This window comes from Amblyomma americanum, chromosome 5, assembly GCF_052857255.1.
Source record: "Amblyomma americanum isolate KBUSLIRL-KWMA chromosome 5, ASM5285725v1, whole genome shotgun sequence".
Lineage (NCBI taxonomy): Eukaryota > Metazoa > Arthropoda > Arachnida > Ixodida > Ixodidae > Amblyomma > Amblyomma americanum.
The window spans coordinates 55,295,226-55,319,531 of NC_135501.1; the positions used below are offsets into that span (position 1 = coordinate 55,295,226).

General features: G+C 47.9%; 1 protein-coding gene across 1 annotated transcript; it reads left to right on the forward strand.

Moving 5' to 3' along the window:
• The first annotated feature begins 2,357 nt into the window (after positions 1 to 2,357).
• On the forward strand, positions 2,358 to 22,279 carry LOC144134706 (uncharacterized). Its single transcript, XM_077667553.1, has 5 exons — positions 2,358 to 2,438; positions 3,553 to 3,665; positions 8,035 to 8,205; positions 11,168 to 11,257; positions 22,123 to 22,279. The coding sequence occupies exons 1-5, from the start codon at positions 2,414 to 2,416 to the stop codon at positions 22,216 to 22,218; spliced, it is 495 nt and encodes a 164-aa protein (XP_077523679.1). The 5' UTR covers positions 2,358 to 2,413; the 3' UTR covers positions 22,219 to 22,279.
• Positions 22,280 to 24,306: the final 2,027 nt, after the last annotated feature.

Below are 24,306 nucleotides of genomic sequence, written 5' to 3' on the forward strand. Positions count from 1 at the left end.
TTCCCAGGTCATGGTTATGACAGACTCTCTGTCCATTTGCTCTTCCTTATCCTCGCCCACTGACTCTCGGCCATTACGCCTCTTTAAGTTCCTGATTCCGCTGCATCTAAATTCGGTAAGGTTGCTTTGGGTACCAGGTCACATGGGCTTTCACTTAAATGAGGTTGCAGATTCCTTAGCAAGAGCCTCTCTCAGCGGCCCAATTGTTGCTGTCCTACCATCGTGTGCATATACAGCTGCGGTGAGGTTTCGCAGCTACACAATATTTCAGGAATTTGCTGCCTCGGCTCTTACATCGTCTCCCGAATATCAGCATCTTCTGCATCCTTGGAGTAGCAAAGACTGGCGCTCACGCAGACTAGAGGTCTCTTTCACGCGCTTGCGTTGCCGGGTTCCCCTTCTAAATTTCTACCTTCACAGATCTGGCCTGGCAGCTTCCCCACTGTGCCCTTTTTGTGCCGAACCTGAGACAATAGATCACTTCCTGCTGTTCTGCCGCCGCTTTTCTCATTTGAGGAAGCGTCTTTTGCAAATTCCATTTCATCAACTGGGCTTGCCTGTGTCTTCCGCGGTTGTTCTTTCCATTGGCGCTTCTTTGCTTGGACGAAGCGACAGGAGTGTGCGCTCTGCTGTGCAAAATTTTCTTCAAGAAACGCAGCGACTCCCATTCTAATTTCTTTTTCCTGATCTCTGTCAGTAAGACATTGCAACATTACAGGCATTGTGTACTATTATGCACATTAAGCAATTGTCCCGTCTTCGATCTCCAAGTTAACTGGACCCCTTTCCTTCCCTCTTCCAATCTATCAGACTACATACTATTTCCACTGCTTTTCCCGTCAAAAATTTCCTGTATCCAGTAATTAACCGCCTGTGTCTTGGCCACTCCCCCGTAGTGGGTATGTGCCAGCAACGTCTGAGGCCTTCCTCTTATCCACGTAGGTGCTGAAATATAGAATGTTTAGAGAATGAAGTACTCTGTAATCACACACATAAATATTAAGTTTCAAGTCTCTTTCCTTTCTTGCAAAGTAGGAGCTGTGGCTAGAAGCTGTGGCACCAGCTTCACAAAAGGCTTCGGCTTCATTAGATAACTGACAGCATAGGTGGAAGATGGCGGTTACAGAGCATTGCGCATGATTACAAACTTAATATGACTTTGGTTATAGAGCATTTCATAAAACCGCGAACGAAGATATCTCTCAAACAAAGGAAATTAAAGCAACCACTCCTGAAAATGCAGTTCAGTTAAGCAGATCACAGGCCATTTATGCACATTATGAAATAATAAAAAAATAATATGTGAAGCGAGCAAAAGGTAACAAATATCCGTTATGAAAATAGAATGCAAATAATAATTTTTGAAAGAAAACAAAATAACGCTGGAAAAAAACACAGAAAAGGTCCTAAAAATCTAAGACAATAGGTTATATCAAAGCTGTCCAGGATGCTTCTCTATAGCAGAGCTGGAAAGTTACAACACAAGGATTTAGTATTGATATAGTAGGCTCTTGGTGTTGGGTAAACCAAACTTCTCTGTGACTCGCGTGCTGTCAGCGAGTGTCTTTCTTAAGCGGTGCAACTAAATGAAGGATTGATAGCGGTGAGATTTATAACATAACAGAAACCTATAATAATATCTCCGAAGCGAACGAAGAGGCAGATACCTCTCAATAGTGTCATTCCTATTTTCCTATTATCATCTGAGTGACCCACCACACCCACAAGTAGCGCATTGGCAGCGTCCGCTCCACTTAGGTCCCGCTGGCTCAAATAGTTGTTAAAGACAAAGCTATTTCCAGCAAGTATAAAAATCGACGCTTACTACACTGTGTCAACTGGAGGTCGACAAATAAGATGAATTGCGTGTGAACAAGAATCCTGCATTAACAACGAAAAAAAAAAATGTAGCTACGGATGAATACGTAGCGGAAGCGAACCCCGAGGAAAGCAGACGGTTGCTGGTCGAGTGGTAACGACGAACCCCCGCTGTTTTACGAGGTTACCGATATTTATAGCAATCACCCACGCGAAACTTCTTAGCCAATTAAAAATGTCTACAATCACGAAGAGAATGCACAAGACAAACCACTAAACTTGAGACCAGAACCAAAACCGGCAATAAAACGCAATGCTTCACGTGAGCAAAAATCAATATCGCCAATCAGCCAATTCGTGGTTTAACATCACCACATGTAATCGATCAGGAGGGTTCACGCATTACCCCGAACAATTGTGCAGGGAGCCAAACCATGCAAGTCGCGGAGTGTCACCGATACGATACCCTGGTATGTTTGCCATGGGGCGCGAATGTCCCAGTTTTCTTTTTTTCTTGAACACTTGCGGTGATCACTGCGTGGACTCTAAAGAGGAGGACGAAGAATACGATTCGCCGACCAGCTGCACTTGAGCCATGATGAGGAACTTCAGCCACCAAGGTAATTCGCGAAATTTATCACACGCCTCCGCTGCTATCGCTAGCACTCAGCGTTGCTTGTGAACACTTGAGTTGCAATGACATTTCTGTGTTGGAAATCACCTCGACAGCGCTGCATCATATCAACATGAAATGGCTAGGGGCCGTTACAAGGCTGGCGCGTTGATATAATGTCTGCGTTAGACAACTGCATTGCGGTTATTCGTCGCCAAACACATTACATCGCACTTAAGAGTTAACAGCGGTCCTCGAAGAGCGTTAACGATTTTTGTAAAGCTTGAGAACGTCCTGCCACTCTGCAGCTCATTCTGCAAACCACTGCCATGAGGCCATTCTGATAATCTGTCCATGCTTTATGCAGGTATCCGGGTATGTGACGTATTACAAAATGCAAAGCGCAAATTGTGGCATCAGCTGCAAAGAAAGGCATGCAGCCGCCCATGTTTCACATCATGTGCATACTTTTTATATTGCAATTGAACGGGCACAGCTCTTTCCATCTAGACTCAAAACTCTGCACGCGTGCGCGGTTGACCACCTGTTCTTGCACATGTCCCTTAGGCTCGAAGAGATAGAAACTGCACCGGCGCATTCAGTTTACAGCCTATTTTTTTTTTGGCAACGTAAGGATTCTAAGTTAGGACAACGCGTGACATTTTCTCTTACAACTGTACCTACTTGTATAAGGTTCCTCGAGATTTTCGACACCGTTGTTATGCGTGTCAGGCAAAAATTCCGTGAGTGTGGTCTAGGATTTGACACTCTTGTAATGAATTGTCTTGTGCTCTGACATCACTCTGCACACACTGACATCACACAAATGTGCAAGCAATCAGGAGAGGTCTTTCTATAGCAAGGAAGTCACGATTATGCGGCTCTCACTGGCGCTCGACACTATTCCAAGCCAAGTCTTTGTTGTTTCTTTCAGTACAATACCAGATAGTTATATATACATGAAAAAAAAAACAGTGCTACTGAAAACGGGACAAAAACATAGAGACACACACGATGCTCAGAGCCGTGTATGCCTTTGCGTTTTTGACGTATTTTAATTAGCGCTTTTTTTATGAACTATGGAAAACTACCACCTCACCTAATCTGAAATTGTTCTTCAGTTGAATACTGGATGCTGCCTCCGACGATGGGCATCCGGAGGCGGCCCGTCTTCAGCATCGGCTTGCACGACTACGGACACCGGCCCCACGGAATCTTGGACCTCCTTGAGATTGTAAGCGCTATTGCCAAGCATGGGCGTAGTCTCGACGCCAGCTTAATTCAATGCCTGTTTTTTAGAAACGTGTGTAATCAACGGAGTTTCGCCGCGGCAGGGAGGTGCCCCTAAGGAGCTAAGATACGGAGAGAGATGCCCTAGAATGCTCTACAACATCGAAACCGCTGCTCGACATTAAGCTATGTAGAGTTAAGCTGTTTTCTATGCTTTCTATGTTTTCTCTTGGTACTTTCCATGCTTTCGAAAGATCAAAGATGTGGTTCCAGCACAGAGGTTTTCTATCTTTGGAGCAAAGTACGATATGTTTGTGTTTTTCGCAGCTAGACAGATTACCCTGTTATCGTCATCGCAAGGCAATTACCTGTAGTGCAGTAGGAGCCAGTAGCCTTTTACGCAGTGCTCCCATGCATGAACACAATGTTGCTACCCGTTACACCGACTCTTGGCTCATTCATTTTCGCACTAATTATAAAATGCAGTCCATAAAGCACAATCTACCTGCTATATTAAATCGCTATAATGATATGAATAACTTTTCTCGAAAAAAGCTACATGAATACTTCAGTAAATTGTAATTTCCTTCTGCCTCGCATGTTGTGGTTATATAGCTCTGTATATGTCTCCTCTTTTGTTTGCTTTGTATTTATGTATGCACTTTCTATATATATATATCCTGTTCAATCCTGTACTGTATAGCATTTTTTTGTATATACTGGCTGTCACTCCTCTGTAAACGTCTCCGGGACTCAGTCAAGGCCCAGTCGAACCTTTTAGCCTGGAAAACGTTCCAGTGTATAATTGGATAATAAATTGAATTGAATTGAATGGAAACGTAAAGGAAAAAAAAAAGTCATAATTATCGATGGGTTGTAGGACGCTGGAGTTTACATTTGATATTAAGGTGTGTCTAAAATAGAACAAAATGAGGAATAAGTATCAGCATGTCATTGCAGGCAGCCCAGTGGACAGTGTAATGGTTGGTTTTATTTCTGGACAACATGAAGCATGAAAACCGGTGACGACTCCTGCGGCAATGTGACACGCAAGGGCGATTTGGTGCAGTCAAGGAAGGGAACCACGATTGGATACGATCAGAACCGAGATGCTGTGGAAGAGCGCAAAGGCCATGATGTTCTCGTAGTGCAAAGTGGGAACGTTCTGAAATGCAATGCTTGACATATACTGGAAATAATAATTCATATTAAGAACTTGAAAATTATAACATTTAGAACATTTAACGTCGTTTTATAGCTATGATCTGAGCATTATAATAACCTTTAGTCCAGATTTAGAAGAGTGCTTTGTTTGAACGTTAAGCTAACAGTTACTGCAGAACACATAACGTTGTACGTTATTTTTTTGCATTGCCACCACGTTCTAATAATAACACATATTTTTACTGCGACTTACAGAACAATTTTATAAATTTGGCTCATGTTCGATGCTTTCTGGAACCCGGAACGAAGCTCGGTTCGCTGAGTAAATCTTTAAGTCAGAGGCCGTGTCTTGGTGTTGGCAAGCTGGCTGGTAACCCGTGCTCCGCCTTTTTTCGAAAGCGCATGTCTCATATTGCTCGGACGGACATGAGCATGACTGCGTTTAGGTAGCATTTGTACACGAAGGTTTTTCGACTGTGGTGTCATACCGCGGAGACAGTCCTGTAGAGAGCCAACGGGTAATGTCTAGAAACTTCAACCTACTGCGTGGACTGAGGCCTCCTCGCAGCATCCGACAAGAGACTCCAAGGACGTTAAGATTGCTGGGTCGAGGAGAGGGCTTAGGGGGTTAGAGAACGTACACAAAAAAGTTAAAGAAAAATGTACAAAAAATGGGTTCAATAATGAGGGCGATCATATTTAGAGTGGGGATACGAGGCCTATGTGAAAAATTTCAATGTCTTGAGTATAGGCAAGAAGGTCATTCAGGGCACGGCGCTGCTTCGGAAAGCAGGGTGAGGGCCTGCAACACATTTCGCTTTCAGGGGCATTTGCGTAAAGGTTTTCATTCTGAACTCGTAGCATGCCCACTCGTCGATTGGAACCAAATGTGCTACGTAGTTTAAAATCAGCCACCGTTTCAGTCCAGACTGATGGCTTGCTACAAGTGGTGTCGACAGACGTCCCTGAATGCAGAATTGAGGGAGGAGTGAATAGTAGAGTGATTCCAGATGGCCGTGAAGTTGGTGCGAAAATCGAGATTTTAAGTGCGAATAAGCGTGATATAATCATCATCACCATCAAGCTCACTACGCTCACTGCCGGAGAAATGCCTCTCCCATATATCTTCAAAAAAATTGGCGGTGGTTTAGCTCTGGTTAAACACGGAGTGACGCGATAGCTACAGCTGGCCGAGTGGAACTTCCTCAGTTGAATTGCTAAGTCAGTCTTTCGCCGCTTCGTTTAGCTGGGCGTTCCTTCTTCAACTTCGCCTCACTTGACACGGCGCATGCGCAGAGCTGTGGCAGCTCGGTTCTGCCGGCGCGCCGCGCCGCCGGCAGCAGCAGCTGCTCCGCACCACGTGGCTGGTCACGTGTCAAACCACGTGATCAGCCACGGCACCAAGTGACCAACCACGTGGCCACGTGGCGGCGCTGCCACCGCCACTGCGTCGCCACGCTGAAGGCTCGAAATGCTACCGTAATGTAGCTATCGCCACAAAACAGTTTCCTGTGCCAGCTGCGGCCACCTTATCCCTGCAAACGTTTTATGAAAATTTATGAAACTTTTATAGATTTTTATGAAAGTTTTCTTATGAAAGGTTTTATGAAAATCACCCACAAAAAATTGTACACTCATTTTCTTACACCCTCCTGTCGCATCCTCTTATAGATGTTAAGGAATATAAATACCTCGGTGTTACCATAACTAGTAATCTAAGTTGGAACCGTCATATTGCCAATACATGCTCATCCTCCTATAGAAAACTTGGACTTGTTCGCCACAAACTTAAAAACGTTCCTTCCCGGATAAAGCAGTTAGCATACTACAGCCTCATAAGACCCAAACTAGAGTATGCTTGCACAGTCAGGGACCCTTATACCAAAAAAGAATATTGAGGCATTGGAGGCTGTACAGCGGAAAGCCGTGCGCTTCATCTTTTCTAAATATCGCACGTCTGACTCTCCTCCCATTTTAATGAAAGAAAATGGCATCCCACTGTTGCAACTGCGTAGGAAAATCAGGAGACTAAAATTTCTATTTCTGCTGAAAAACAACAAACTCTCCCTGAGTTCCGACCTTAATCTTGCACCCCTTGCAACTCGTCCCACAAGACATCATTATGCACATTCTTTCACGCCGTATCAAACTAAAATTAATGCCTTTAAATATTCTTTTTAACCACGCATTATCGAGGAATGGAACAAGCTGCCTTATGATGTCATCATGTCCATTGATTCCATTGACACGCTTTGTTGTCGTCTACCTCATAGCCGTGTTTCGTATTTATGCATGTTTTAGGTATTTTACTTATGTTTCGCGCGATGAATTGGTATGCACTATGCTGTATTTTTTTTCGCCCCTCCTGCTAGGGCCCACTTAGGGCCTGCAGTATTTGTTAAATAAAAATATTCTCATCCACCCATCTAAATTTCTGCAACCCGCAGGAACGCTTGCCCTCTCTTGGTGTTCAGTCCGTTATCCTCAACGATCATTAGTTTCTTTGCCTTCGCATTACATGCCCTACCCAAGCCCATTTCTTTGTATTGGTTTCGACTAGGATGTGATTAACGCGCGTTTGTTCCCTGACCCACTCGGTCCTTTTCCTGTCGCTTAATTTACTCTTCACCTGTAATCTTACTTTCCGTAGCTCGCCGCGTTGTCCTGAATTTAAGATCAACCCCTTTCATTAGCCTGCAAGTTTCTGTTCCGGAGGTGAGTACCGTTAAGGGAGAGCTGTTATATACTTTTATCTTCAGGGATACTGGTAAACTGCCATTCCCGGTCTAAGACAACCTGCTATATGTGCTCCACCCCATTCTTATTCTTCTAGTTATTTCACTCTCGTGATCCGGATCTGCGACAACTATACCTGTTCTAAGTAGACATATTCCACTGCCGCTTTCACCGCCTCGCTACCATTCGTAAACTGCCCTTCTCTTCCGAGACTTTGAACATAACTTTGGTTTTCTGCACAATAATTTTCAGCCCCATTGCTCCGCTATGCCTGTCTAATATGCTCATCATGCGTAATTATGGGACGGTTAGCTCCCAAACCGACTCTGTTTTTCATGAGCGTACAAAGGAGGAAATCAACTACAGTAGCATGGAACACTCCCTACGCGCCCGAGCAGTGTATGCGGTACGCCTCTGCTGGCTACTGATGTGGTCACATGCGTCACATGTCCCTTTGCACTCTACGCTTGCAGGTGGGCGGCATGGTGCTGTGGGTGATGATGACCCCGTGGCCACGTCCTGCGACCCGCTCCGTGCGTCTCCTGTCGGCGGCGGCGTTCACCTTCACCCTGGGCACCTTCCACATCGTGGTCTCCAGCCTGCTTAGCGCCGCCTGCGCCTACCACCTGCCGCGCACTTTCTACGTACGTCACCATGAAAGCGTTCCCTTGGGAAATAGACCTTTATAGCCTCGGTGTGGCCAATACCACTCGCTGTACTGTTGTCCGCGCCTGACGCGGTCACTTGCACCGCGCTATACGCCAGGTGCAGACGGAATTTTGGCCAGCAACACGGCGAATCCGAGGCTGGAAAGATCCATAGGATCTAGGGACATAGTTTGGTGCGTTGAAAATAGCTAAAAAAAGTCAATTCGCGCTCTAACAATGACATGATTTCGAGGTATAGGGCGTGGTTGAAGCACACGGTGGGAGAGAGCAGTAGGATCCACGGGTTTGTGGTTAACGATGCAAAATTTGTATTCCAAACATTTACGAAGGAGATATGACCCTGGAGCTTAGATGTCGAACAAATATAGCATGGCGCATTAAAAGGAAATTAAAGAGAAAATACAATTTTCTGAAAAGAAAAGCAGAAGCAATCCGGCCTAGCCGGTAATCAAGCTTGCCAAGTAGCATGAATGCAGTCCAGCCATTTTATGCAGCTACTGAAGGGCAAACCAGTGCTGCGGAAACGTGGCAGTTGAGGAGTGGAAAGGGTGTCATGAACTTTAGGTGATCGGTGACTGTGTGTGAAATTGCGAATAACACTTGGGTAGAAGTCGTCGCCAAACATTGGGCTGTGAAACTATTATCAATGCGATGGGATTATAGGTACCGTTAGCACAAAAGCCGCTTCCACTTTCTGCTATGCCACGAAATTCGGAGGATATTAGAGCATATTTTGACGCGGCAGCAAATTTCGTCTCGATTTTTGTAATCGTGGTCAGTGCATCTGTGCGTAAACACCATGAATTTTTTTGACATGTGGATAAAGATTTTCGCCCGCCAGCGTTCGACCCTTGGAAATGCCTGCATCGGCATTCTACGTCAACGTGGGCAACATGCGCAGAGCACGATGAGGGTCGGAAGCCTTTCTTTGTTTTTGGCCCACACGGCATGAATAATAATGCTGACGTGTATTTTATTGCTATCTTGCAATAGAAAAAAAGTAATGGGGTTGGCAATCCCAAAGGAAGGATTGCATAACTAGGCTTGTAAACATCGCTATACGACAAATATTTAAAATGCAATTGCAGTGAGGAATGCGGAAAGTACACAGCAACGATGACATAGTCATTTGTGAGATGTGTAACTATCGATCCCCAGTGCCGCCAGGTACCAACCGGCATACATGGGCACAAGCTTCGCCCTGACTTGTTTCTCGGGCTGGATTGTCTGAAATGCTTGGAAAACGGGTCTATGACCCTACCTTGTGTCGTCGAAAAAATACCTTGTGCCTTGGCGTCCTTTGGCCAGAAGCTGCCAGGTAAGGTTTTCGCAAGTTCGTGTACTCGAATACTTAGGCTCCACCAAATGATGCCCCACCGTCCGAGACGGTATAACAGATGTGATCCAGCAACAACTGACTTGAGCGTAGGCAAAATGAAGCTTTGTACAGGAATTTACGTATTCACAACAGAATAAACAGCGAGCTTAATTACATGAAATGGCTAAAAGAAAATCTTCTCTCCTTGGCATCGCCGAAGATGCAAGAGATTTAAATCTACCTCAGAACCATTTTCCAGGCTCCAGGGCCCGGTTTCAAAGAGCTAGGAGCCTGGCCGCCATTTGGCATGACTCAATGACAACAAACCAACACATGGTTGGTTTAGAGACTGCATGGCACGCCTTCCAGTTTCGGCAAGGTTCAAAACCCTCTCCCTAAAATACACAGCACGAAAAGAAGACCAAAATTGCTTTAAGAAAATGGCATTCCGGGAATGGACCCTCGAAATGATTGGCCCACCAGGTTTACGTGCCGCGCCCCATACTTCCACAGTATTACTCAAACTGTCCCCCTTAACAAAATTAAAAGAGAAACACATGAAAATACATCAAACCATTCTCACGTGTCACCGTCTTCCTGAGAACCTGTGACCCTAGTGGTTCCCAGCGTTAGGGAAATTATCGATCTCAGCCGAGCCTCTACCACCGCGGGTAACTAACTACTCGTCTTCGCGACGACTGTTGTCAGGCGTCCCCCAAAATATGGAAAGTGGCGCCAACTACGTCGTTGCTGGCTTTGAACTAGCAACAGCATCCCATTTGTCCAGCTACGTTTCGTTAAGCCGGCCCGTTCCCCGAGAGCTGCTGGCATACAACGTCCTTGCGCGTCGGAGTCGCCGCGGCGCCTGCTAGTCGCGTCCGCGCTGACCGTAAGATAGGCTTAATTGCTCCCAGTCAAGCTCGAGCGTCCTGATCCGTCTCACCCGGTGGGGTCGATCCTTAAAAAAAAAAAAGCTCTGCCGACCTTCCAACCTAGACGGTCTTTGCTAGGCCGAGAGGGGGCGATCGGCGTATAGCGGCTTCGACAGGGTCACTGCTCGTGTCCCCGCGCGCAGCCGCATCGTTGCCGCAAAACAAGGACCTCGAGGAGTTCCGGGAAAAAAAGTTTCCCCTCCTTTCCTCTAGCTGTGTCGCGTCCTTGAGTGGTCAACGTCCTCCTGGCTCGCCTTGCACGATTCTTGCCGACCCACAGACGGTGATTAGCGAGGAGAAACCGCCGCTTCGCGGCGCCGAGCCACCAACGAAAGGACGGATGGCTCCAAGAAAGCCGCGTGCATCCACCGATCCCTTACACTGGTTTTGCGCCATAGAAACTCATTATCGTCATCAATGCGAACAACGACCAAAATCATGAGTGGACAGTGAATTAAAGCAACGTGACGTCATGGAATCTATTATAGAAAGGTATCACCAGCTGAGAACGATCAGGAAATTCCTTTTCTAGTCGGCAGGAGCATCGCGCGTAACCGAAATCGATCCTGGGCCCTTTGTTATGCCTTGGCTTATAGCTTAAGGCTTTGCTGTGGTGCGTAAAAGTTCAGTAATTGTTCAAAGATGTGCCCACATTTAAATCTTGATGCATGCATTCGTTCTCACGCAGTATATCGTCTTCAATGTGACCGGCGCCTGCTGCTACCTGCTCAGCTCCAGCCTGGTCGCGCGGGATATGCATAGATTTTCGGCCCCGAGTGTGAGTATACCTTGCGACATTCAATTTGGTGTGCGCCTACGGCCTTAATTGTCTCTGGGATGCATCGGTTCTACCGATGTAGTAGGTCGAGCTAATCATGCGTTGGGGGCAGGCTGAAGTCCGCGTAAAACTTCACGACGCCCATTCGGGCTATACTAGTCATGTGGAAACACACTAGCAAGACTCACTGTGTGAACTCCAAATGCGCTCCTCTTCCTCATATAGGGAGTGCGTCACATAATTGTAGCACCATGCCGCCGCCTGCCACCTTAAGCTATCAGAGTGAAATGGGGTGGCGAGATGAGAAAATGTACTGTCGGAGGATATGGCTGACTGCAGATGAATCGGAATTGTGTGCATCCGGCGGTGTGCGTAATTTGGTTGATATTTACGACGATAATGACACGTATCACCGTTAAATATGGCGACGTGAACGACTCGAAGTCAGTAGACTACGTTTCCTCGGCGAAGCGGAGATTGTTACTGTGGCGCAATGCGCCTGCGTCATCCACCGGTAGGTTCCTGTATACGGTGAACTACAAGCACTGTACCGAGACGAAAGGCGCACGCGCTTCGGCTTCTTATCATCGGTTAGTTACTACAGCGGTTAATTCATTATTTCAATCAGCTGCGCGTTTGCACCGATTACATTATACTTCGGGCACTCACTGCAGATGCCGTAATGAGCGTCGAATGCCACACGTGTGGCAACGCTACAACGAATTAGTACTTAGCTAATCCGTGCTCACTGGGCCGAAACGAGGCGCCTAGAAAAGTGACTTATTGCAGCTCTACTGCGATAGTTGTAGGAGTGGCACTGACGAAAATGCCGGAGTCGCCTATGTGGAGCCTCGCTGAGGGTACCGCGACCATCCAGCAGCGCCACCCACCACCTGTTTCCACCTTCCACAAATCCTCCACCCACTAGAAGCGCACAGCGAAGGAGAACGAAAAAGCAGTGATGAACTCGATCGAATTTAAAGTGACTGTGGAGGAGCCAGCTGAGTCCAGAAGCGCCACTCATCCGCCGCCTCCACACCCCACCCTCCTAGGAAGGGGGAACTTCCCCTCCACCCACTGTCACCCCCGACCCGTCACACTTCCACTTTTCACAAGCGCCACCCACCCACTTATATCCGCTCACTTTCATGATCCACAGAAATTGTGTCGTGTGCGTGAAGCCTCTGTTTAGAGTAAAAACCTTCGTTAAAGTAATCACCGAGGGTAAATCCAACTGCTATCTCAGGTTTCTTGCGTGAGATGATCAGTTGTGTCAAAGTTTTTAATTCTTTACCGTTAGCACGCCCATTATCGCAATAGATGTCCGGTGTTGGGCGTGCGAAGCCTCGATGGAGAGCATTGAAAGGGGAAGAGGGCGAGTCAGTGGTAGGCGACGGGTGGTGAGAGAGAAACCGTGGTCGCCCACTCAGAGTTGAGAAGTCGGGAGAATGCGAGGAGTATGGCGTGGCGCACTGTGATTGGTGAATTGAATCGGGTAAGTGGATAGGGGGTTTGGCGTGTTACATCCTGATTGATCGACGCAATAACGTCTCTAGCCACTGTCAGGGGCGAACAGTAATGCTAATGCATGCTATGGCGCATAAATCGCGTTTATCGTCAGTGTCCTTTTTATACGCTGCTCTAACTTGTTAGTCAGTAGCATCCTTATGCTTTTCTAAGTTATCTTTCTCGTGCGTAATGGTGGTATGAAGGAAGAGGCTGATGTGGTGCGAGAAGAAATGGGAAGAAATGATGGGGAGATATGACACGTGATGCGACAATTCTGCAGAAAGAGTTGAATTCATGCTTGATTGCTCTAATAAATGCTTTTACATTGAACCGACCCTTCAGGCACACGACAGTGTTTTTCTGGAGGGTGAAGGTGGGCGGAAGTGGGTCGCGGGTGGAATTGGGTGGGTCAGGTGCCCCTTTGCTAATTGGGTGGGGTGAGGTCACGAAGTGGCTGGTGGGCGATGCTTGTGGTGGGCAGCTGACTTTCCTACTGCGTCTCTGAAGTCGATTTGGCTATCGATTTTTCGCTCTGCTGCTGCGTGGGCATCTGGTGGGTGTAAACCTTGCGGAGGTGGTGGGGTGCGATAGCCACTTTCGGAGGGTGGATGGCGCTTAGGAAGGCTGCAGACGGGTGGGGGTGGCGTTCGGAGGCGGATCCACGGTGTGGAGCGTGGACCAGCTGCCGCCTAGGTAGCATGTGTATATAGTAGTGACGTCGGTAGTGGGTGGGGCTTCTGTAGGGTTCTAATCAAGGCTGGTCGCTTGGGCTGGAGGATTCGTTTCAAATGACGTCAAATTTCCGAGGACGCTGTAACCAGAAAAACTACAGGCAGCACGAGGGACAATATTAGCATTGGACGTGCACAAGGCATTCTGCAATATTAGCCTCTTTTGTATCTTACCGGTGCTCACCTAATTGTGATAAAGGTGAAGTGTGGCAAGTGCGCTGCACGCACTCGCGCGCATGGGGAGAGAAGACGACGAAGTAGGAGAATACAGATCGGCTCGACCGTATGCTACGTGTACTGTTTCATTGTTAATTATCATTACTACGATACTACATATTTTGGCGACGAGGATGCTGTTTTGATTCGGGACCTTCACGTGGCCTGCTCACCATCCGTCATGAGCTTTTCTGGGCTTCAGCCACCACCACCCTTCCTGCCGACTCCTGGTCGTCCTGCCCTTCCATGGGAGCAATGGGAGCTGGCGTTCCGGAATTACATGCTGGCCTCTGGTGCCTCTACTCTGGGCGCGGACAGGCGGAAGGCCATCCTGCTGAATTGCCTCGGACTGGAAGGTCAGCGCATTTTTTATACATTGGCGCCGCCGTCGTCCACTCCAGCGCCTACAGCTGCGGCTTCGCACTCCGGTGACGAGGCGCCCCGCCTTTGCGAATTTGATGCGGCGATATCCATCCTGTCGGAGCATTACAAATCGTCCGTGAATGTAATCGCCGCACGTCATCGCTTTCGCCGTCGAGTTCAGGCTCCAGGAGAGACAACCGATGAGTACGTCGCTGTCCTTCGCAGCCTTGTCGGCGACTGCGGGTTTGGGACCATGGCGGACGATATGATCAGGGACCAGCTGGTGGAGAAGACCTCGAGTTGCCATCTGCGTGAGCGCCTACTCATGGAAGGCTCCTCCTTGACTCTGTCGCGCGCCATGCTCCTTGCTCGACAGTGTGAGCAAGCTTCCCGGGAAGCCAGGGAATTAGCTGAGGAGGACGCTCCAGTACATCGTGTGAGATGCGAGCGCGGATCGAGACAAACACCACCTCAGGCCCATTGCTGCAAGTGCCAATGTCAACCATCACAACCTGCTGCTGCAATACCAGAGCGCATGTGCTACCGCTGCGGTTCTACAACTCACCTAGCGAACAACCCTGCATGCCGAGCCCGCAGCCGCAAGTGTCGTCGGTGCGGCAAGGTGGGCCATTTCGACTCTCTCTGCAAGTCGTCCGACTGTCCTGTTCAAGTTCAGCAAGTTGCAGATACTGCTGACACATCGTCGATGCCGGATGGCTCCAGCAGTGCGTCTATTCTCAATGTTGAAAGTCAAAAAAACGGAATTTTCGCCTCAGTCCTGATGGAAGGCAAGTTCATCCACTTCCGGATTGACACCGGCTCACCTGTGTCAATTCTTTCTGAAGATCTATACCACCGATTCTTCGCTAAATGTTTCCCGCTTAAATCAACTGCAGTTCAACTATTGGACTATTCTAAGTCTCGGATTATAGTCCAAGGGTGTTTTGTTGCCACAGCAAAGTTCCACGACCGTACCACCTGCATCCTGTTGTACGTTGTCTCGGGAGGCACAACGCTGCTGGGCCTGGATTCCATTGCCACTCTACAAATGAAGATCAAAGGTGCATCGTTGGAATGTCTTTCCATGACACCTGATACGCCTCTGTTACCTCCTGAGCTACGTCCACACTTCGAACATCTCTTCTCCAAGGAACTCGGAGTTGCTCGTGGCTACGTGCACAAAGTCAGAGTGCAGGATTCCGTTTCTCCTGTTGCTTGCAAGCTCCGACGGCTGCCGTTTGCCATTCGTCAGCAGGTGTCCGAGGAACTCCAGAAGCTTGAAGCTCAAGACATCATTGAACGGGTCGACGCTTCCAAGTGGATTTCACCCATAGTCGTGGCTCGGAAAAAAGATGGCTCCATCCGAATGTGCGTCGATTTGCGTGAGCCGAACAAGGCTATTGTGGTCGACAGTTTTCCTTTGCCTCAAACGGAAGAACTTCTACATAGCTTGGCCGGGTCACAGCGTTTTTCGAAGTTGGACCTTGCCTCGGCTTACCATCAAGTACCACTTAGCCCTGAGAGTCGGGAATTGACCACATTCATTACCCATGATGGCCTCTTCCGCTTCAAACGAGTGTGTTTCGGCCTTGCTTCGGCGCCTTCGGCTTTTCAGAAGATGATGCACTTAATTTTAAAAGGGTGCAAAGGTGTCCTCTTCTACATCGACGACATCATAGTCCATGGCACCTCCCGACAGGAGCACCTGACCAACCTTCGTGCTGTTCTCGAGCGCCTGTCCCAAGCCGGACTCAAGCTCAACCACAAATGTGTCTTCGATGTTCCGAAGCTCACTTTCTTGGGGCATGTTGTCAGCGGTGAAGGAATGTTTCCGCTTTCTTCTGCCATCGAGGCGATTACGAAGGCTCCGACTCCATCTAACATCAGCGAGCTTCGCTCCCTCCTTGGACTTGCGGGTTTCTACTCCAAGTTTATCCCGCATTACTCCGACGTCGTTGAGCCTATGCGCGCCCTACTTCGAGGCAGCGACTCCGCCTTCACTTGGACTGCTGCTGCGGATTCAAGCTTCAAACTACTGAAGTCCATGTTGACGTCATGTGACGTGTTGCATTTTTTTGATCCTGCCCTTCCCGTGGTCGTAATGACTGGCGCTTCCGGATATGGCCTTGGGGCAGTGCTTCAGCAAGACAACGGCCATTCCCTGCAAACTGTTGCGCTTGCCTCCCGTACCTTGACACCCCAAGAAAGAAAGTACTCTGTTGGTGAACGTGAGGCCCTAGCTTGCGTTTGGGAGTGCGAACGGTGGCACGTGTATTTGTGGGGCCGGCCTTTTGTTCTACGCACCGACCACAGTGCACTTGTCATTTTGCTGTCGACGAAAGGAACGGGCCATCGGCCGTTGCGAATTTCACGTTGGTCGGCTCGCCTGTTGTGCTACAACTACACTGTAGAGTACCGCAAAGACAATGACAACTCTGTTGCGGATGCTCTGTCTCGCCTTCCCTTACCGACCACATCGTGCAGTGAGCCCAGTGAGTTCGACGCCAGTGACGACGACTTCGTCTGCCTGCTATCGCCAGCCGTGACTCTACAAGAGCTTCAAGAGGCAACCATCAGCGACGCGGCAGTTGCTCAAGCCATTCAGTTTACATCGGCGAGATGGCCGGAGAAGAAATCCCTACCGGAGAACCTTAGGTCATACTATCTCCTGCGCTCTGAGCTGTCCGTCGTGCAAGGCGTCTTGTACCGAGGTGAAAGGCTCGTCGTTCCCGAAAGTTTGCGACGACGCCTCATGGACATCGCGCACGAGTCACACCCCGGGATCAGCCGCACGAAAAGTCGACTGCGAGAGCTCTACTGGTGGCCGCGTATGGACGAGCACGTCGAAGAAATGGTACGGAAATGCGTCGTGTGCCAGTCCTGTGACAAATCGGCTCGTCCGGTGGCAGCTCCTCTGCAACATGTCGCATTCCCAGAGAAACCTTGGGATAAGGTTGCCATTGATATCGTGGGGCCTTTCGACCAAGCTCCCAGTGGCTGCCGCTTCGCGATTACTCTCATGGATTATTACAGTAAGTGGCCAGAAGTTGTCTTCGCTGATGCCATCACAACTCAAACCATTCAAGAATTCCTGCTTGGCCTCTTCGCTCGTGAGGGTTACCCTCAAGAGATTGTCTCTGACACGGACCTCAATTTTCATCGATGGCCATGCAAACTTTCCTCCGCGAACGGGGGATACGCCATTGCTACTCTTCAGTGTACCATCCCCAAGCTAATGGACTCGTTGAACGATTCAATCGAGTGCTTAAGTCCTACATTCAGCTAGCTCTGTGCGAGCGACGTGACCTACGTACAGCGATTGTGGACTACCTCGGCGTCTACCGCTGTACGCCCCATGCCACGACATGAATTGCACCAGCTGTCCTACTTCATGGCCGGTTGCCCCGCACAAGACTTAACGTCGTAGGACTGCCGGATCAGTCCTTCTCAATGGATCCGACAAAAGCGCTTAAGCTTCTGCGGCAGATGCTTGACGAGAAACAAGCGCAATACAAGCTTTATGCGGACCAGCGGAGTGGCGCCCAGTGTCGTGACTTTCAGATTGGCCAGTACGTGCGTGTCCGCAAACCAAATGTGCGAGGCAAACTGTCAGCTCGGTTTTCGGAGCCTCGGAAGGTTGTGGAGCAGCGTGGACCTGCATCTTATCTGCTGGATGATGGGCGAGTGTGGCACTCGTCCAAGTTTTCTGCGGTTCGCCCAGAAGTAGTTCAGCAGCAACTGTCCTCCTCAGCTCCAGCGGCCCTTTTCGCTGATATTTCGCCGCCTATCGACGGCAACCGAATGCCGCCGCCCAGTCCACAGTCCGGAACCGTGGTCCAGGGTCCTTCTTCGGACGCGCCTTCAATCCATATGATGCCAGCCGTTCCGCCCGCTCCGGAATCGGCAGCCGCTCCTCAACCCTCGTGTAGTAAATCCACAGCGGCAACTGCGGCTTCACCTCCTGCGCCGCCTCGCAGAAGTACTCGCAAAAAGAAGCGGCCCGCATGGTTCAAAGACTATGACATCCGCTAGACATTTTGTTTTTTTTTAAGTGCGGCGGAAATGTGATAAAGATGAAGTGTGGCAAGTGCGCTGCACGCACTCGCACGCATGGGGAGAGAAGACGACGAAGTAGGAGGGTACAGATCGGCTCGACCGTATGCTACGTGTACTGTTTCATTGTTAATTATCATTACTACGATACAACACTAATGGGCAGAAACGTGGAGGATAACGTAAATGGTTCAACCTAACTGAAAGAAAAACGCAGCCAGCTACGGAAAGAAAATTCATAGGTGTAACGTTAAGAAACCGGAAGCGGGCTAAGTGGATGATAGAACAAATGCATGTTAGTGACATCTTGGTAAATGGTTCAACCTTAGTGAAAGAAAAACGCAGCCAGCTACGGAAAGAAAATTCATAGTTGTAACGTTAAGAAACCGGAAGCGGGCTAAGTGGATGAGAGAACAAATGCGTGTTAGTGACATCTTGGTCGAAATCAAGAGGAAAAAATGTGCTTGGGCAGGGCATGTAATGTGAAGTCAAGTTAACCGATGGTCCTTAAAGGTAACGGAGTGAATTCTAAGGAAATGGAATTGTAGCAGGGAGCGGCAGTAGGCTAGGTGGGCGAATGAGATTGAGAAGTTTGCAGGGGTGAGGTTTTTTAATAACGTAGAACTTTGGGCTTGTTGGTGCATCACTTTTGAAAAAGACAGCGCATGAAGACAGGACAGTGCAGAGACAACACAGGACGAGCGCTAACTGACAACTGCAGGTGCATTTGAAATCCACACTCGAGGAAACCAGTGCGCATGTTCAGACACGCAGCAATAAACGGAAATAATAGGACGCCCATACAGTTATCATGAAAACATCACATGTACAAAAATTCAGAGCCCCAGACAAAAGGTAACAGCAAACACCCCCTTTGATCTTTAACTTTCAGCGCGAAGAAAAATTTTGCTTTGAATTGAGGAAACGAAATTCATTATGCAAGAGAGCAAGGGAACATTCGATAACACACTTGTCCCTTCCAGTCCTTTGGATGTTAGACGCCTCCAGAATTTCTCTGGCAAGCTGGTCTTTGGCGCGGCCAACAACCCTAGTTTTGTACAAAAGAGGACGGTAACAGCAGTCCCTACAATGCATGGGCAAGTGCCTACCGCTTACACCCTCGAGTGAATTGGAATGCTCGCGTAAGCGATCATTCAAGCATCGGCCAGTTTGGCCGATGAAGACGCTGCCGCAGCTTAGAGGAATTTCGTACACAACGCAAACAGTGCACTCAAGAAATTTCGTCGCATGCTTGATGTTGCAAGCTGGTTTCTTGGCAATATTCCTGCTAGAAAGAGCGCAAAGACTTGAAAGCTTTCGGGGGGCTGTGAAAACCATAACTACTCTGAATTTTCGAGCAAATCTTTTTAAACTATGAGAAATGCTGTGGACGTAAGGCAGTACTTCAAATTTCTTTTTTCTGATTTTCTTCTGGGAACTGGACCGCATTTATTCTCGACGTAAAGTCTTCATCAAGGTTTCTGCCACTGCCGTGAGAACTGACATAGGAAAACCAGCTTGCTTGAGTCGCTAAACTTTGAGGTCAAAACTTGAACCCACTCTATGCAAACAAGACTTAAAAGCGCGGCTCTAAAGGACAACGAAGCTCTTCCTCTTTTCACGAGTTTAGAATGCGAAGACTCAAAAGGCAACACAGCCTTAGTTGAACGTGGCACATAGGCCCAACAAATGTGGCTAATGTGGTTAAAAAACAATCTCAAATCTAAAAACTGCAGTGAATGATGTTGTGGGAGCTCAAAGGTAAATTTTGGGCCAATAGAAACAGATGAAAAAGCGTGAAGAACTTTGCCAGCGACAGAAGCGATATTATCTTCCGTTGGTTATAAAAGGACCAGGAAGTCGTCAGCGATCCTAAAAAACTTTAGGAACGGGTTCAGTTTTGAATTTTTGTTTTAGAGCACGGTCGAACATTGCTAAAAAGATTTCACACAATACAGGTGCCACGCAAGAACCGATACATATCCCACTTTTTTGAATGTAGATTTTCTCATTGAAATTGATGATGGTGCTGTTCAAGTAAAATGTTAGTACCTCTAAGAAGGTTTCGACAGAAAGGCCACTGGTGTTTTGAAAGGCGTGGTGCTGTCCTCGTTTGTACAAAACTAGGGTTGTTGGCCGCGCCAAAGACCAGCTTGCCAGAGAAATTCTGGAGGCGTCTAACATCCAAAGGACTGGAAGGGACAGGTGTGTTAGCGAACCTTCCCTTGCTCTCTTGCATAAAGAATTTTGTTTCCTCAATTCAAAGTAAAATTGTTCTTCATGCTGAAAGTTAAAGATCAAAGGGGGTGCTTGCTGTTACCTTTTGTCTGGGGCTTTGAATTTTTGTACATTTGATGTTTTCATGATAACTGTATGGGCGTCCTAATCTTTCCGTTTATTGCTGCGTGTCTGAACATGCGCACTGGTTGCCTCGAGTGTGGATTTCAAATAAACCTGCAGTTGTCAGTTAGCGCTCGTCCTGTGTTGTCTGTGCACTGTCCTGTCTTCATGCGGTTTTTCGAAAGGGGTGAAGTGGTCGCAGATCGCACAGGACGGAGTTATTTAGGGAGATATGGGAGAGGCTTTTGTGCTGCAGTAGGCGCAGTCAGGCTGATGATGAGAATATTTATGAGCCTCAACTACATACTCGAGGTCCTGGATGATACTGAAAGGCGAGGGTCCGGTTCTGGAAATATTTGAAGGGGTTCCTAAGCAAACCGCATTGCAGAAATTAACATAGGACTGATTACCACGCCACACAATCAGCTAGCGAACAGGGGGACTACATGAGGAGTGGTACCATCCCCTGTATTATTCAACATTTCAATGGCACGGCTGCGCGAGAACTGGAGACAGTGAAGGGTGTGCGGCACGCCATGTACGCAGATGATGACACCCTGTGGGTCAGCTGAGTGTCGATAGGTAAGCGATTGTTTGGGAAGACGTGGGGTAAAACTCACTGTGCTGAGAAATAATATTTGTTGCTATAGTTTGAAAATAGAGCAAAACTAGCGCACCACTTTTTGCATGAAGGATGCGGAATTCGCGCAACGTAAAGAAATAAATACTTGAGGTAGCATACTCTCAGAAAAAGGTGTGAATTTGTCATGTAGTACACGTCTGTGTGCATAGAGCCTGAAAGCGTTAAGGTGTGCGACGGACTACCACCTTTTTGCACACCATAGTGAAAGTCAAGCCCTTTAGTCCGTTATTTGAAGGACAGATGTGTCAGGCGTTTTTCGATAGATTAACTTCACGGCGCAGTACGTTCCAACAAAGCTCGCTGACCCCCACCCCTTCCATAATCTCGGCTGGCCGAAAAGTTTGTGAGGTTCATGTAGGGGTAAGAGATTTGCGGCAGGGCTGCCTCGCGACTTATTCGCATGGTACATATAACAGCCAAATGAACAGGCACGTCCTTCTATACTTGCAAGCCTGTAATACGATTTTCTTGAGTTTTCATTTCTTGCGGGCTTCCGTATGCCATGAACTAATTGTGTCGAGTGTAGATGTGCAATTGGGGGCTTAAGGACGTAGCAGTTGTGTCTCTAGATGACCTAGCTAAACTTGCTTGAGAGTGGCTGCATTCAGGTGGCGGGTCAGCGCAGGCACTGTTGTGCTTACCGTCACTGTCACTGTCACCTTCTCTCTTGACTCCTTCTGAAAAAACTTCTGAAAAATATGCAGGACTTCATTTATAACATGTCTGTGGCATTAAAGTGTTAAAGAAACCTGTTGTAGTCAGTGTACAGACAATTTTGCAGGGGAGATGTCTAGCAAAGCCTTGTTTTATGACTTTGTCAGGCGCAGACGGAGCCGGGCCAGAACAATACAAGTCAAGGAAAGCCTGATATGATGGGTCCTTTCTTGTCTCACGGATATCGCGATAAAGCTAGAATCCACATCGCACATGTCCCTCGCTTTACGACTGATTGCACATTTATGTAACCCTTTCGCTGCGAATGGCCACTCCACCCTTTTTTGCCTGCGCAGATCGCCGGACTCTGCACGGGAGGTCTGCATGGTCTTCACTTCGTCTACACCTTCTTCAAGCTCTACGTAGATCGAAGAGACCACGGTTGGCTTTGAAGCATACCTGACTCCCGATTCGAAAAACCTAAATGACGAAATTCTAAAAAAAGGCACCTCTCTTCTGTTTTCGGTGTGCTCATTTTGCGACGGGGTCTCGTTAGGTATATGCATTGTGTAAAAGCGAAAGCTTGCGTTGCTCGATCTGGGGCTCATGCGGTGAGGAGCGCAAAGTGTTAAGAGCGTCTGCATGCGTATGGCTCGAGTGTACAGAGTTTGCAGATAATCAGAACCCGCCGCGGTGGCTCAGTGGTTAGTGCGCTCGGCTACTGATCCGGAGTTCCCGGTTTCGAACCCGACCGCGGCGGCAGCGTGCGTTTCGATGGAGGCGAAGCGCATAGGCGCCCGTGTGATGTGCGATGTCAGTGCAAGCTAAAGATCCCCAGGTCGTCAAAGTTATTCCGGAGCCCTCCACTACGGCACCTCTCTCTTTCTACTTTCACTCCCTCCTTTATCCCTTACCTTACGGCGCGGTTCAGGTGTCCAACGATATATGAGAGATACTGCGCCATTTCCTTTCCATGAAAAAGAATTATTATTATTATTCTTATTATTATTATCAGAGGTTGCCTCCTTAGTATCCGCCTTCTTTTGTTACCTGGAACTAGCAATTGCATATTTGCTGCTGCGGCGATAGCTGACATTTGCTTCGTCTTCTGTTAAATCTTATTGTTTCTGAGGTGATAATAAACATTATCGGCCTTATTACACGTCGCATTATCTTCAAAATTCTGAAATCTTTGGATTCCCTTGCTCCCATTGTTTAGCCCTATCATTGTGGCCCTCTCAAGTAGAGTCGCGATGTCCACATTGTCAAACAAGTAGGTGGCACAGGGTATCCTCCGGCGATAAGATGAATGCAAGCTTTCCCCTGGTCTGGTGCGCGGCTTCCTTGGGAAAATGGGTCGCCGAGCTCATCCTGTGTAAAAAAAAAAAGGCCACAATGAACTTTTCTGAACAAGGCGCATTTCGGTCACTCCAGCATCATCGATCCGTAGAGGAGAGGGGTTCACACTCGTCAGAACCATCAAAAGTTCAATTTCTCGGCGTTAATCATAGTACATATCTGAACTATGAGCGTTCCCACGAATGCAAGCCAAAAATTCGCAGCCGTAGGTTCCAATGCTTTTTATTTACAAGTCTTCATGCTCTCTGCTACGCTACATTGCTTTGGCAACACGTTGCAGTATGTTTGGTTACGTATGTTCATTCCGATACAGGCAGGACAGAATACGCATTTTAGCCAAAATACAAATAACAGCGTGGTAAAACACGAGAAATTTGGGAGTTGTTTGGGCACTGGGATCAATAAGCTGAAGTAGACTAATCGACAAGCTTGGAAGGCTGCTCATAGCGCCCCTGTTTGCAAAGTTCTTGAAAAGCTGACTGCTCGGGAGTACAGTGGGTCCTCTTGACTTCCATTGGCACTTCGGCTTCTGAGCGATGCGTTTTTAAAAACTTTGTGCAGGAAAAATGTGCTTTATAGTGTACACGGGGTCTGACATGGGTGTACAAAAGGCCGCAACTCCCGACGAAACCGAGGATCACGGAGCGATGTTATTTTTTTGTGCCGGTGGTGAGCAGAGCAGAAAACGAAGAACTATTTATTTTACAGTCAGTGGCGTCGACTGAGTCCCATGATGTCGCAGTTAATCAGTGGTTAATCCCTTGTTACGGTAGCGGAGAATGGCCGAGTGGGCTATAGCTGCGGCTAGACTAGCTGATCTGTTTGGGCTGTCGATGGTTTCAATCCCGCTCGAGGCTGTATGTTTTTTTTCTCTTTACGCTTTCTAGGAATCTCCACAGAATGATACTGGACAGTTTTTTCGGAAGTGTGGATACTATTAGTAGAGCATTGTAGACTTAAAGCCGGCCGGACCTTTTAGATAGAGAAAAAGATGTGACAGGTGCCGGGAACAAGCAATACCAGCCGCCAATGCATACTGAGGAAGAGTAGCGCGGAAAAAGTACTTCAGGCCCTAAGCGTCCTGAACGCAGGTGTCCAAAACAACAAGAGCGCTTAAAACCTTCACCTAATGAAGATGACAGCAATTTTATACTTCATGAATGCTCTCCGCAGAAGCGCCG